This window comes from Passer domesticus, chromosome 6, assembly GCF_036417665.1.
Source record: "Passer domesticus isolate bPasDom1 chromosome 6, bPasDom1.hap1, whole genome shotgun sequence".
NCBI classification, from domain to species: Eukaryota; Metazoa; Chordata; class Aves; order Passeriformes; family Passeridae; genus Passer; species Passer domesticus.
The window spans coordinates 17,698,516-17,711,581 of record NC_087479.1 but is presented as its reverse complement, the minus strand read 5'-3'; the positions used below and the strand labels follow the sequence as shown (position 1 = coordinate 17,711,581).

At 35.1% G+C, this 13,066-nt stretch overlaps 1 protein-coding gene across 8 annotated transcripts in view; it reads right to left on the bottom strand.

The window, feature by feature from the left end:
• The window catches only part of EML5 (EMAP like 5), a 99,992-nt gene that overhangs the window by 69,284 nt on the left and 17,642 nt on the right, over nt 1–13,066 (bottom strand). For all 8 annotated transcript variants that reach the window (XR_010364311.1, XR_010364312.1, XM_064423640.1 and 5 more), the window contains exons 2-5: nt 9,939–10,098; nt 7,472–7,570; nt 6,847–6,915; nt 4,495–4,680 (exon numbers count right to left, since the gene is read on the bottom strand). Coding sequence is in view for 6 of the 8 variants with exons in the window: in XM_064423640.1 (XP_064279710.1) it covers nt 4,495–4,680; nt 6,847–6,915; nt 7,472–7,570; nt 9,939–10,098 (514 nt within the window). In the remaining 2 variants the exon portion in view is untranslated. The remainder of the gene's footprint in view (nt 1–4,494; nt 4,681–6,846; nt 6,916–7,471; nt 7,571–9,938; nt 10,099–13,066) is intronic.

Genomic DNA, 13,066 nt, shown 5'->3' with positions numbered 1-13,066 from the left:
CAATTGCACTGACTTTGTTAGATCCAATTGAATGTGAGCCACAAAGACTGTGCTTCCGAATGAAAATAAAAGGTGTAAATCAAAGACTTCCATCTTGAGACTTATGAAGCTTGGCATACAGACTGCATTATTCCTTTACAAATTATTCCTTGCACTTCCTAATGAACCTGAAAATTCTGGAAATAATATCTCAAATCCAGCAACATTTTCTCAGAATGCTGAATATTTCCTCTTTTTCCAATATAACCAGCTGGTATCACATCTGTGTTCCCTCAAATTTGAGGAAAAAATAGTTGAATGAGAGAAAATAAAAAAAAATAAATGCCCAGATCTACCAGAAATTATAATTGAAATCTGGAGAAATACAAGAAGAATTTGACAATGATGATCCATCCTGCAAGAATACTTAGCTACTACTTGAATCCAAGAAGTTTCCAATACTGAAGCAGTTTATGGATTTTTACTGCTGCTGGACCTATCTTGCTCCCAATGTGCAAAAATCAAGTGTCAGTTTATCTAAATGTATAAAATCCACTACTCTGACTATGCAATTCCTAAAACACATGATGACTGCAGCTAGCTATAGTTAGGACCAAGCTTGGAAAATCATATGGAGACTGAGGAGCAACTGACTACTACTGAGCAACACGGAGAACAGAGACACTATACCAACACAAAAACAACTCCAGTGCCTCCTTTTTACTCCCAGGTATACTACAGGACACAGAAATGAAAAGCAACACCCATGTTGGGCACTCACCCTGAGACACTGTCTCTCCCAACACAGACTGCACAGTAAGGAAATGGATTGCAAACATTTAAGAGAGGTGTCAGTGAGTTCACAGAGGAGAGACACTGCTGTGAAATGTGATCTTCCTGTCTAACAAATAACCTAGAAAACAGTTTAAAAATGTGCATACTACTATAAAATTTAATGTAGTTGTCCATATTCCTCCCATTGGCTAAAAGAAGTGGACAGTTACCTTTGAAACCAATGACTAGTCTAAGCAGCAGGAGAAAATACTGCATGACTTAATGGTCATGGTGTAGGTACATGATACCAGTTTAAAACCATTCATTTAAGTTCATTATATTGTTTCCATCTATATTTAATTAGTATCCAGCACACTGACATAGGCGTGCAATGGTTTTAACAGAGTGCCTGTTATTTAACCTCAAGCTTGTTATTTAACCTCAGTTTCTGACATCAATCCACACAACTTTAATGTGTACCTCTGAAAGTCTATCTCAAAATTAATTATTCATCTGCTGAGAAAGCATCTTATGTACATTTACTATGCAAGGCAAAAGCATAGCACACAAGAATCTTTGAAACAGACAGTGTTTTAACTAAACACAAAATTTCCTTTTAATATCCAAGTAATATCTTGTATATATCTTAATAGTCATGGACTACCTTGAATTTAGAACATATAAGGTGGAAGATTCTATAATCTGTTCTTTGCACTGGTACACAAATGAGACAACTATTAATTTTTTTTTATTAGTCAAGGTATTTATTAACTTTCCAGAGCCAGATCCATCACCCAAAATAACCTTATGGAGTATTACCATTACCAGTGAATTGAAATTGCCATGAAAACATGTTACTGTTTTCTTTCTCCCCTTTAAAATTTTCATTACTAAGATTATTATTTAGGAGGCAAATGTAGAATTGAAGTTGCCCACTGTTATCCATTGTTCCCTGCACATGAACTCTGTACCTTTACTCCTAAACCCTGCTCATTTGCATTTTTTCCTACTTTTCATTCCTGCTTCTATTTTAAGTGAACTCCCTAATCCTCTTCCAGCTCTTAACTTTCAATTTTTTGTTTCTACTCAAACACAGATGGAAATCTGCAGGAAACTCTACTTTCCTCTCTGTTAGTATTGCTATGACAGAAAACAGATAATCTCTCTGAATTAAGAATTCTTATTTTGCTTGTTAGTTTTAAAGTTGCTATCTGTTTCCTTGGTTGCTCATACTGGGAGACCACGGCTTATTTTTCACATTGAATTATTCTTAAAATGAAAATATCTTTTCAGCTAGGGCAACCACAACAAAGAGAACCAACCTTTGAAAAGAACAGGTTTTCTATATTAATGCAGACAATGTCTTACAATAACTTAATAAATCGGGGCTAGACTGTTTCTCCACATCACTAATGTGCTTTAGAAACTGTTTTCCAGTATCTCAGCTGGTTATGCTGCGAGAAAAGAATGGTATTTATGCAAATAATGAGACATCTTCCTTCAATAAGATTACAGTTTACATCACACCTGGTGAGGAGTAATGATGCAGGATGATGAACAGGTATGCAGCGATAACAATTCCAACACTAGCACACTGAAGAGAAATTTGTATCAATTCCCTACTATGTGCACTGTCCCTTCAACAACAGACATACAACATAAACCTTGTGGTTTTGCACTTGCATTTCCTTTGGACAAGAAGGACACAATTTATCATTTATAAAATTAAGCCCATTAATTTATTAAATTAAGTAGCCATAAAATAGCATGATAATATTTTAGTATGGCTGAAGTGATACTGTCATTCCAAGTTTCCGTATGTTGGGCTTAGGGTAGTCTGTCAATATTATCCTTTAAGACAATTTTTTACTAAAAAAAAGTCTCATTTTTTTGGAAAAAAGTTTCCATATTTTATTGGGGTTTTTTCCCCCTGAAATTTGTATGATTTGTAGTGACTCTTGTAAAAAAAAGTATTGTAAAAATGAATTTCAAAACCATGAACTAGTGTCCCTACTTAATTTTCAGAACTGCAAAGTACAATTCCATTGAGCCTAGATGACAGAGCCAAAAATAGAAGGCTAGATGAGACCTACTCCAAGGTCACCTGAGCTCTGTCCATTGATGTTACTGAAGATAAGAATGTTACTGCACTTCAAATTTGTCTTATGGTCAACTCAGAACAGCACAGCACATCAGGGAATGGAGCAACACGCTCTCATCATCTTATATTTTTCAGTTGTGTCAATTCACACTTAAATAGCTGAAAACACTGCATTATTCTGAGAAATAAACTGTTGCAAGTCTAAATAGTCCAAGTAACAAGTATGTTAATATGCAAGACAGCTGTCTCCTACAGCACCAACAGGATGGGAGAATATTTTGGCATCAGTTTTAAACAGGAGACTAAGTGCACTCTTTCCTCTGGGAATCAAGGTCTGCATATGCAATGTCCAATCCTTTCAGGAAAACACAGAAAAGAACAGAACGCTATTGAACTCCTATTGTGAAGACTGAAACCAGATCTGAAGTTACAGAGCAAGAATAACTCCATACCATAAATACCCCCTCGTATTTCCTGATTCACAGTTTGGGCCCTCTTGAATACATTTTATATTTATACAGTATGCTTGTCTGGGTTTATCTGAATTTTTTTTTGTTTGTTTATATATACATATACTTATATGTATATAAAGAAATCTCAAATGCAAACATCTCACACACAGATGTTCTTCATAACATTATCTTTGTTCATAACCAGAGACAGTGTCATTATACAACTGACAGAAGAAGCACTCCTATCACTTTTGAATTATTAGTTCATTCAACAAGCTGCAATTATCCTGAATGTGTATTTCTAAATCTTTGGTAAACCAAGAGTCTGCTTACCACAGCTGACTGCAACCTCTCCCACACACATAATATTCATTGCTTTGTCCCCTTCAGTCCACCTGATTAAATCAAAGAATGACTCTTCTACTTCAGTTACAAATGTCAGGCCACCCAGTACAACAGGCCAGTTAAAGCAAACACATTCTTACAAGCAAGAATCATTAACTGTTATTAATTTTTATCTAGAATTTTGAAGCTGCAATATCAGAACTCATATGCTTGTTTTTCACACCATGTTAAATTGCTAAGATTGGAATTTCAAATATTATCAAGAAGACACAATGCTTTACAAAACAAAAATTAACATTCAACCAGCAAATCATATTGCTTCATAAACTGACCTTAGGAGTTTCATGCTTCATAGGTTAAACCAACAGAAACTGGTTGGCTTTGTTTTTAAGTGATACTTGGACAATTACAAGTCAAATACTGCCTATTACCAAATGAGATTTGGTAATGAGGATTTTCACAGTTTAGCATGCACAAATCGGATTGCAAACTAAAAAGTGGGGTTTTTTGCTGCCTACTTTAATCACAAACTCATATTCTTTAAAATAACATGGAAAATGTAATTAAAACCCACATAGCAAAGTATAATCATTTTACATTCATATTAAACAGTCCAATTAAAAGAAGATATTACCAAGCACTTTGGAAAATTTTTGTTAAACTTTCACTGACATGTCTTCACTTTTCAAATCTGTATACTGTTCTAAAAAAAACATTCCATTATGACATCCTGAGTATCATTGAAACCATTTTGGAACATAGACAAGGTGACCTCTTGTTGCTTTTTCTGACTTTCCAGAAATCTACTTAACAGTCAACATTAATTTAGAAAGAGATACTTACAGCATGTGCTCCCTGTATCGTCCGCACGAGGTTGATTCCTTTCCACACATAAATGTCTCCGTTCAGTGCACCCGAGTACGTCACTTCGTCCCTTGCACAGGCCAGGCACAAGATAGTCTGGAGATCACCAGTCTTGCCAAAGACACCACGTTTTGGTGTCAAGGAATTGCCACACAAGCTCCAGAACTGCAACACAAAGTGATTTAGAAATGGCTATTTTGCTAACACCTTAAAATTTAATATGCACATCTGAAAGAGAAGTACCTTGCCTGCAAAAGACATCACCATTCACCCCCTTTTCCATGCCTTAGCTCTCCAGTTTAACAGTGGTTTAATTATTAACCAACTTTATCTTTCCACAAAATCATCATAACAGAGTAATTGGGAAGGAATTTTGGGATATCAGTATTAAATTAAATTAAAATTCTTTCAAACAATAATTTGTGAGTCAGTTGTATTTTCAGTTATTTTGGAAAGTATTTCATAATAGAAATATATTATTTTTCTTTGATGTAAGACTTTTATGCTGAAAATTATGCATTTGTACTTTATATTGCTTCATACATTTAAAGATGCCACCTAAGCATGCAGGTTTCTGATAAGATTCTATTTGCTCTGTTTGAAGGCAGCTGGTTTTATTGCAGATGTATTTCTCATCAGAACCATGGATCACATGGAGTAGCCATCTGAGGCAGAGATTTTTAAGAACTTTCTAATAAACCATTTGTGTGTAATTGCAGCAACCACACAAATGTGAAATCCCTCCTAGGCAACCCAACACGTACCAATAGACCCTGAACTAAAGACATGCAAAGCCTCTTGTCAGAGTACACCACTTGCCAACTAAGTCTCCAGATAAACACTGTAGTTTCTGAGATCTCTGCAAACAAGAAGCACTTGTATATTCCTTTCAAACCCTCCTGTCCAAACATGTAAATGTGCACTGGAAAGTGAAGCTGCTGAAGTAATCCAATGTAAACATGAAAGCATCACTGCTGACAGGTTACTCTTACATTGTCTCAGCATACAGAGTTTCCTGCATATGTGTTTAGGGAGCTAAACACATAGGTATGCATTTCATAGCAAGGCACTCTGTTACCAATAATCAATCCAAAATCCTGAGCAGACTTCAATTAAAATGGGATAATGTAAGAAGTTACCATGAATAGATTTTTGTACCTGCAACACTGTAATTCAGAAATAAGCAGAAATTACCATTACTGATTAGACTAACTAGTACTGATTAGACAAATCTCAGTATCTTAACTAGTTGTGCTGGTTTGGGATGGGATAGTTAATTTTCTTCACAATGGCTGGTATGGGGCTGTGTCTTACTTAGAGAAGCAGAAATAAAAGATCATTATTAAACAAGTTCTTGGAATTCTGTAACTGAAATGCTGAACACTTGCATGCCAAATCAGACTTGTGCAATCTAGTGAACAAATTTAAGCCTTTTTCCTGTAGACCACTAATACATAATACTTTACAAGTTCATGGTATAAAAAGCAACACATTTTCCACACCATGGGAACCTCCACACAACAGCAATACAGAACTTTCAAGCTGCCATCTGCTGCTGTGATGTGGTAACACAGAAAACTGTGCATGGGAGAAGACTGACTTTTGACTGACATGAAAAACGTTGTTCCTAATCTTTGATAATCCTGCAAACAAAGTTAAACCTGAAAAAAAGCTCTTTCTGCACAGAATTTGCTACATAGATCAAACACAGCATGCTTGAAAAATACATGAATTGCCCAAATTATGAATCCTGTACCAGGTACAGAGTGCTCCAAATGACAAAGTATGAATACAAGCAGGGAAAATAATTAAAAGAAAGAAAAATGCTGCTTCTCTTCCTTTCTCTTTCACTGTCTCCCCATACCCTCTCTAAATGGTAAGAGATGATTTTTCAATTCATTTCACCTCTGTAGTGCAGCAATTCATTCATTGTTCAAGATTCAAGAACTTGAGTACCTGGAGCCACCTTAAACATGTACATCCTGTCTTACACGACTCTGGATTTCAAACAGTATTTTAGAGAACCAAAATTTTAAATTACAGTCATTACATACAATGCTACTGACAACTGTTCCAGTCCTACTGCATTACTTCTGCCAGGGCATGAAGTCTTTGAGCAGAGAGGGTCTGTTTTTCACTATACAGATCTTTTAACCTATCTAGTGTAGTCAGGTGTGATTCATGATTGCAGTTCTAAGAACCAATATTGTTCTTACACAAGACATTCCATATTATCATCCTATATTCCTTTTAGAGTCTATTTTTATGCATTTTATAAAGCATATATTACTGCAGCTTAAATATTTTATAAATGAAGAGTTATTTCATTACCTTGATGTGTTTTACACCACAGCTGACAAGCTTGTTTGGCTGGTATAAATCCCAAGAAATATCAAATATCTGCACAAAAAAACCAAAGGTTGTCAACAGAGATGGCCTTTCTAGCACAGGACAGTTAAAACAGTAAAAACTTATAGTAAATTAACAGGGAGTCTGAAATGCATTAAATGGATCTATTGGAAAGACTTTTTTGTCCTCTCATTCCGTACTGAAATTTGAATATATACCCAATACAGTTCTGGCTTTTTTTCCCCTAGAGTAATTAAAACATATAATAAAACAACATTAAGATTCATTTGCAGACTAGAAAAATTTAAGCAATTATTTGCATTTGTATTTCCCATATGGGGATTAGGGTCTAAGAAGTGCATTAATTATGCACTTCTCCTACATGTTTTCTGTCTCAAAAAACCATATACAAATAAATATTGAGTTACACATTTTATTCTAGAAATAAATGCACATATCTTAAATGTCTTCACGTCTTTATGCATATCAACCTTTAGGCAAATTCAGCTTCTAAAACAAAATGGGGTTTGTTCAGACTTATATATATACAGACATGGTTTAGCAAACAAAAATGACATTGATGCTCAGACTATTCAGTTGTACTTACTCTGTCTGTATGACCAGGAGCCATTGATAACAATTTTCCTTTTCTCCAGTCCCACACACAAACCGTGTTTTTCGAATCCAAACCAACCGAGACCAAACGCTAAAAGTGTCCAAAATAAACAAATAAAAATAAGTCAAAATATTAATGAAATCTAAAGTCATTATTTTGAATGAGTTACAAAAAATGTGTGACATATTTGAGATAGAAGCAATAGCTCCATTTTGATATAGAAGAAAACATAAACTATGTCTTACATCAAAGCTTGCATAGATGCATCTTTTCATAAGTTCTTCTTAGATAACAATGTATTTCTGATCAATAAAGTTTAATATATATATAATTATATATAGCTCACAGGGCAAGCTGTGGTCAGGAGACATTTGCAAAAAAGAAATAATCACTGAACTTAATCAAACCTTATGTATTTACCTTTAATTACATGTAACTTGCAGAATTTAGGATTTCTTTTTAAGTTCAAGAGATACAAAGAAAAAATATTTTCTTCAATCTTCTTGAAAACAAACAAAAGATCAAAAACAATTAAATGCTTTAAAAGTCTCTTGCTTGATTCTTCAAGACACATATGAGCAAATATTTCTTTCCAAATCTTTTCTCAAACCAGAATTTAAATGGCCCCAAACAATTTCATGAAGTCTTTATTATTCAGAAAGAACTTGAAGCTATTTATACTGTAAAACTAGGATAAACAAAAAGGTTATTCCAAGAAAATCAAGAAAAATAAAATTTTGAGATCTTCCTGTGCTTTGCAGCCTGTCTTGACTGTGAAGACAACTTGCACAGATTTCTTGACACAAATGATTGACTAAATTAGCCACTTATATGGCATCTGTAAACCAGTCAAAATGCTATTTTTCTTATAGAAATTCTCAACAGAAAGACTAACAGGATTGAATTATTTAAAAAAAGCTGAGTGATTTGGCTTAATTTTTAAAGAAAATGAGCATTTTTGTTCCATTTTTGCATGAATTGTGCCATCTTGACATTGATAAATTTTTTCAAATCTTTTGAGCAAAGCCTTTTCCACTGTTCAGCAGTTAATACTTACATTAAAGACAAATTTAGCTTAAATTTCTACATAGATTATCTTAGTGAGTTTATAAAAGCAAAAACAAACTCCAATCTTGAATCGTTATCTTTTTCCCCAAAGACAGAAACCTATTCCAAATAACATAATTCCTTTACTGTCTGAAAAACTCCAAGATTATGAGAAAAAAAATAAACAAGTTAAATACAATTTCTATCCATGCTTCCTATTTATTAATACTACAAAATCTAACCTTTCTAGTCCATCTTTGAGAAGTCAGGGTATTTCAAGCCTAATTTGATGTATATTGACTTTAAATTATGAAGACCAATCAAGTGAGGGAGTGACACAAGTTTACACAACAAGAACAATGTCGAGAAAAGACATTGCTGTGAAGTGGAAATGATGTTCTAGAAAGAAGCTGCCTAGAAGCTGACTGCCTAAACAGTGAGAGGTCATTTCAACAGACTCAGAACTTTCCTACAACAATTACAACATGTTTGAACAGAAACAAGTTACAGGTAGTCTTTCCTCCTGTGTTCAACACAGCTCCATTTGATATTCTCTTAAGGACAGCAACTGGTCTCTACAATACACTTGAGTAGCAGCAGTAACTAACAGACATTGACCTTTCCAGCAAGCAAAAGGCGCTGGGGATACGGCTAAATCTGACTATCACATTGCAAGGCTGAGTGGGAAGGAAAGAAGTGTTTCATAGACCAGGAAAGAACATCTCCAGAAAGGATTTTCTCAGCTAATACCTTTTCAGCTGCTATCTAACATGTAAATATAATCATTAAATTTTCCATTTCCAATACATTAGTCAAGCAAGCCTCTTTACTCAGAGGAGCAAGAGTCTGCTAAAAACAATCTCCATTATAGGTAGCAGCTCTGAGAACCAATTTACTACTCAGAAAATGTTCAAAAGTAACAAATTTATAATCCAATGAAGCCTGTTTACTGACTCTTACATACAGGATACATGAGTCTGAAGAAACAATCAAAACATGGAGAGCTAGCAGTGAATGCAGAATGTGTGACAGAGAAGGGGATACTGCCCGGAGGAGTCCAAGGTGAGTAACACAACAGGGCCACCATCACTCTGGGCACAAGGCATGCCCCTGCACAGGGGAGGCCCACTGCCTCCAGTTATTTGGTCTAACTCTGAACTATGGCCCACAGACCACAAGAACCTCCCTACCACCTCATCTCCATTCAAAAAGCTTTTGAAGTTATAATTTTCGTGCCAAATGTAAATATTTGGCATTCATTAGTAACGCAACTTGATCTTCCTCAACTTGAAAATTAGCAGATAGATCCTGAGATAATACACTGCCTTTTTTAAAGAAAAACTATATGACAAAATTTCTAATAGATAAACAATTTATTCAAGTGTTTGAGAAAAGAATATTAATTACATACCTGACCATCTAAATCAAAGGCCAAGCAAGCTATGCCATGTGTGTGAACGTCTTTCAGGACAGATACAGTTTGCACAGTGTATGAATCCCACACGCAGATGTATGGTTCCTTCCCAACTTGACCTGTTGCCACCAACACACGTTCGGGGTGTAAAGCAAGGCTGCCAAAAAAAAAGATGTAAATATATCTGCATGACACTTTGTTATTTGCCTAATTAGTTGCATTTTTTTCCTTAAAAAATTTTTTACAATATTTTCCTATGGATACTAGATAACAAAAAGCCATTTTGTATCACAGATTCCACAGTAGCTGCAAAATTCTACATATAGTACATACCAACATCTTTTTTGAATTTAGCCTTCAAAAGCCTTCTACATTTAAATTAGTTGCAAAATAGTCAATAATCCTCTGTTCCAAAAGGGTTTACTAAATTTGGTCAGATTTTCATGCACTGAGAGAAATACCTCTTTTCCTTTCTTTATATTTCTCAAAACTCAAAAACACAAACAATGGAAAATAGAAGTTGGTGTTTAACTGTCTACACATCAATCATCAACAGACAGGGATGCACATCTCCAGAAGTTCTTTATTCCACACAGTATTTGATGTCCCTTTTATGAGGGGACAGCTTTCTGGAGCTGTCTGTCTGCTGATTGTACAGCAGCAACCCAAAGCACACCTAGCTTAGACTAGAGACAATGACTACACTTCAGATGACTGAACTTATGAGCAATTAAGATTATCTTAAATGTCCTTCATTTTAATATACAACAATTGGGAATAGCTGGATTTGAATAATTATTAACTCTCCACATTTCTAGTATTGTAGAGAATTTTATTATAGCTTGTATTTCAGTCTTTCAAAGTACACATCAGATCTGTTTTGCTACATCTGGGACCAAGCTAGAAAACATTCTAGTCAGCCAGATATTTCTTTGTTTTGTTTATGCCAGCAAGCTGTATGGGAGAACACGATGTCTGAGGATTCAGATTTCACAATAAAGAAAAGTAAGAATATAGTCTAACAGAAACCCAAACAAACTACTTGATCACATTCCACACATACTAGGTACAGCAGTCCAAATGATGTAGAAATACCACACAGAAGTCAGGAAGACATAATTTCTAAAGCTGGCTGTTTATTTTGGCTAAAAAATTTCCTAGCCTGATGAATGCCAGGCTAATGAATGATCTTGAGAGACCTGTGGACAGAATCACTAACAACACACAGTAAGTATATTTATCTTCTCAAAATTGTTTGGGAAGGAGAAAGGTTGAACACTTTGCAAAGGTAAGATGATCTTTAACTTGAACACAGGTTTTGATAAATAAAATTCAAAGGGTGGAGACAAGGAAAGTATAAACAAGGGAAATATACACAAAAACAGCAAGGTTAAAGCTAACCAGGAAATTACCAGAAGAATCTTCTGATTCAAAAGATGCATGCATTTTCTATATACAGAAAGAGTGAGAGGAAACCACATTAGAAGATGCTTAATATTTTATGAAGTTAAACTACAGTACACAATACACTTCCATATTTTTCTTTTTTAAAATAGCAGCTCAGTTTGTTGATATTGCTTGATGAATTCCACATGCAAAATTGAACAGAATTCCTAACTTCAAAGTTGAAAAGGTAAAAAGCCCTGAAACTTTCCATTTTGCCATGGGAATTTCTGCTCTTGGCTTCTCCCTGTTACCCTCAGCACCAGGATCAAGCAACCAATATTTCCCTATCTTGCTTCACAACACTTCCAGAGTAGTTTCTTTAGTTCTTCCCTTCTTGTTTATTTGATAGAGCAACTTCACAATTAAAAAACATTGCAGAAAGGAGCTGGCAGCAAAACTTAACCACATTTCAATTCAGTTCTGCCACCTAATCCTGACTAACACCTGCACATCTCCCAGAGCACACAAAGACAGATGGTGTACTCACAGGACAAAGGAAAAGCATCTGGAGGAAGACAAAATGCTGCATCCAAAATGATCTATGTTTTAAGAATGGCACCACAGAAAGGGAGCAATTAGACCAAATGGACAATAAAGAAATGTGGAAAAGGAAGTGAAAAGAATTAGCAAGAAAAAAGAGACAGAAACTAAGAGGAAAATAGGAAAAACACAGCAGCCTCATGCCTGATTCCTCACCTCTTCAGCCCTGTCCTGATCTGTGCTACAAGTGCATAGTGCATTTTTAGACAAGCAAAAACCACACTACAACTACAAAAAACCACTCACTGTGTATGGACACACATACATGCAAAAGCACCCCCCACACCACACCTTAAAAAACAATTTATAGCAACTATAAATTAGCTCTGTATGTTTTTAACTAAAGCCTAGCATCTTCAGAGAAACACAGAGCATCAGAGATGGAAGGGACAACACAAAGTCACTACCAAGGGAAAGGAGAACATTGTCCTCAGCCCAAGAATCCAACTAATTTCATTCAAAGAATATTAGGTGAATACAGAGAAGGTTTCCTCTCTTTCTAATTGATAAATGGCACATAACAATAGCAGTATCACAGTATTAGTTCTTTCTACATCACAACAGAAAATACTGGCTTAAACAACCGAGCTTGAATTCTGCCTTGATATGGGATAATAATGCAGGACAAATTCAGATCCAGAGCCTGTATTTTAATCACAACAGACAACATTGTAGAATTACTAACATCCTTCCCCTATCACTTCAGTCCCTATAGAAAACTGCTAATAACTTTTCTAGACAGCTATTGAAAGAAGAGGAAAATAAATGTACAATAAGTTTTTTAAGACAGGAAGCTCATTAAAAATGCAAATATGTTGAGTTTCAGGGAAACTATTTAGCAAAGCTGTTAGCAGTGGCTGAAGAAACACCTGCCTGAAATACCATACCTTTCCATGTCTTAGAGACCAAGGCATGAAGGACAGCTTAAAGTACTACCTGCAAGTATTCTATCTCACAGGCTGTCAGAGCCAATGAAAAAGAGAAGCATGGAAAAAGTCAAGGGACTACTATTTCTGCTACCAACACCAAACAAAGTAACTACTACATATATTTACATTATTTTGATATGAGACATGAATGATAAGACAATGCTTTTCCTTAATAATCAAGCCTTGGCTATTATTAATCCCATGGGCAAC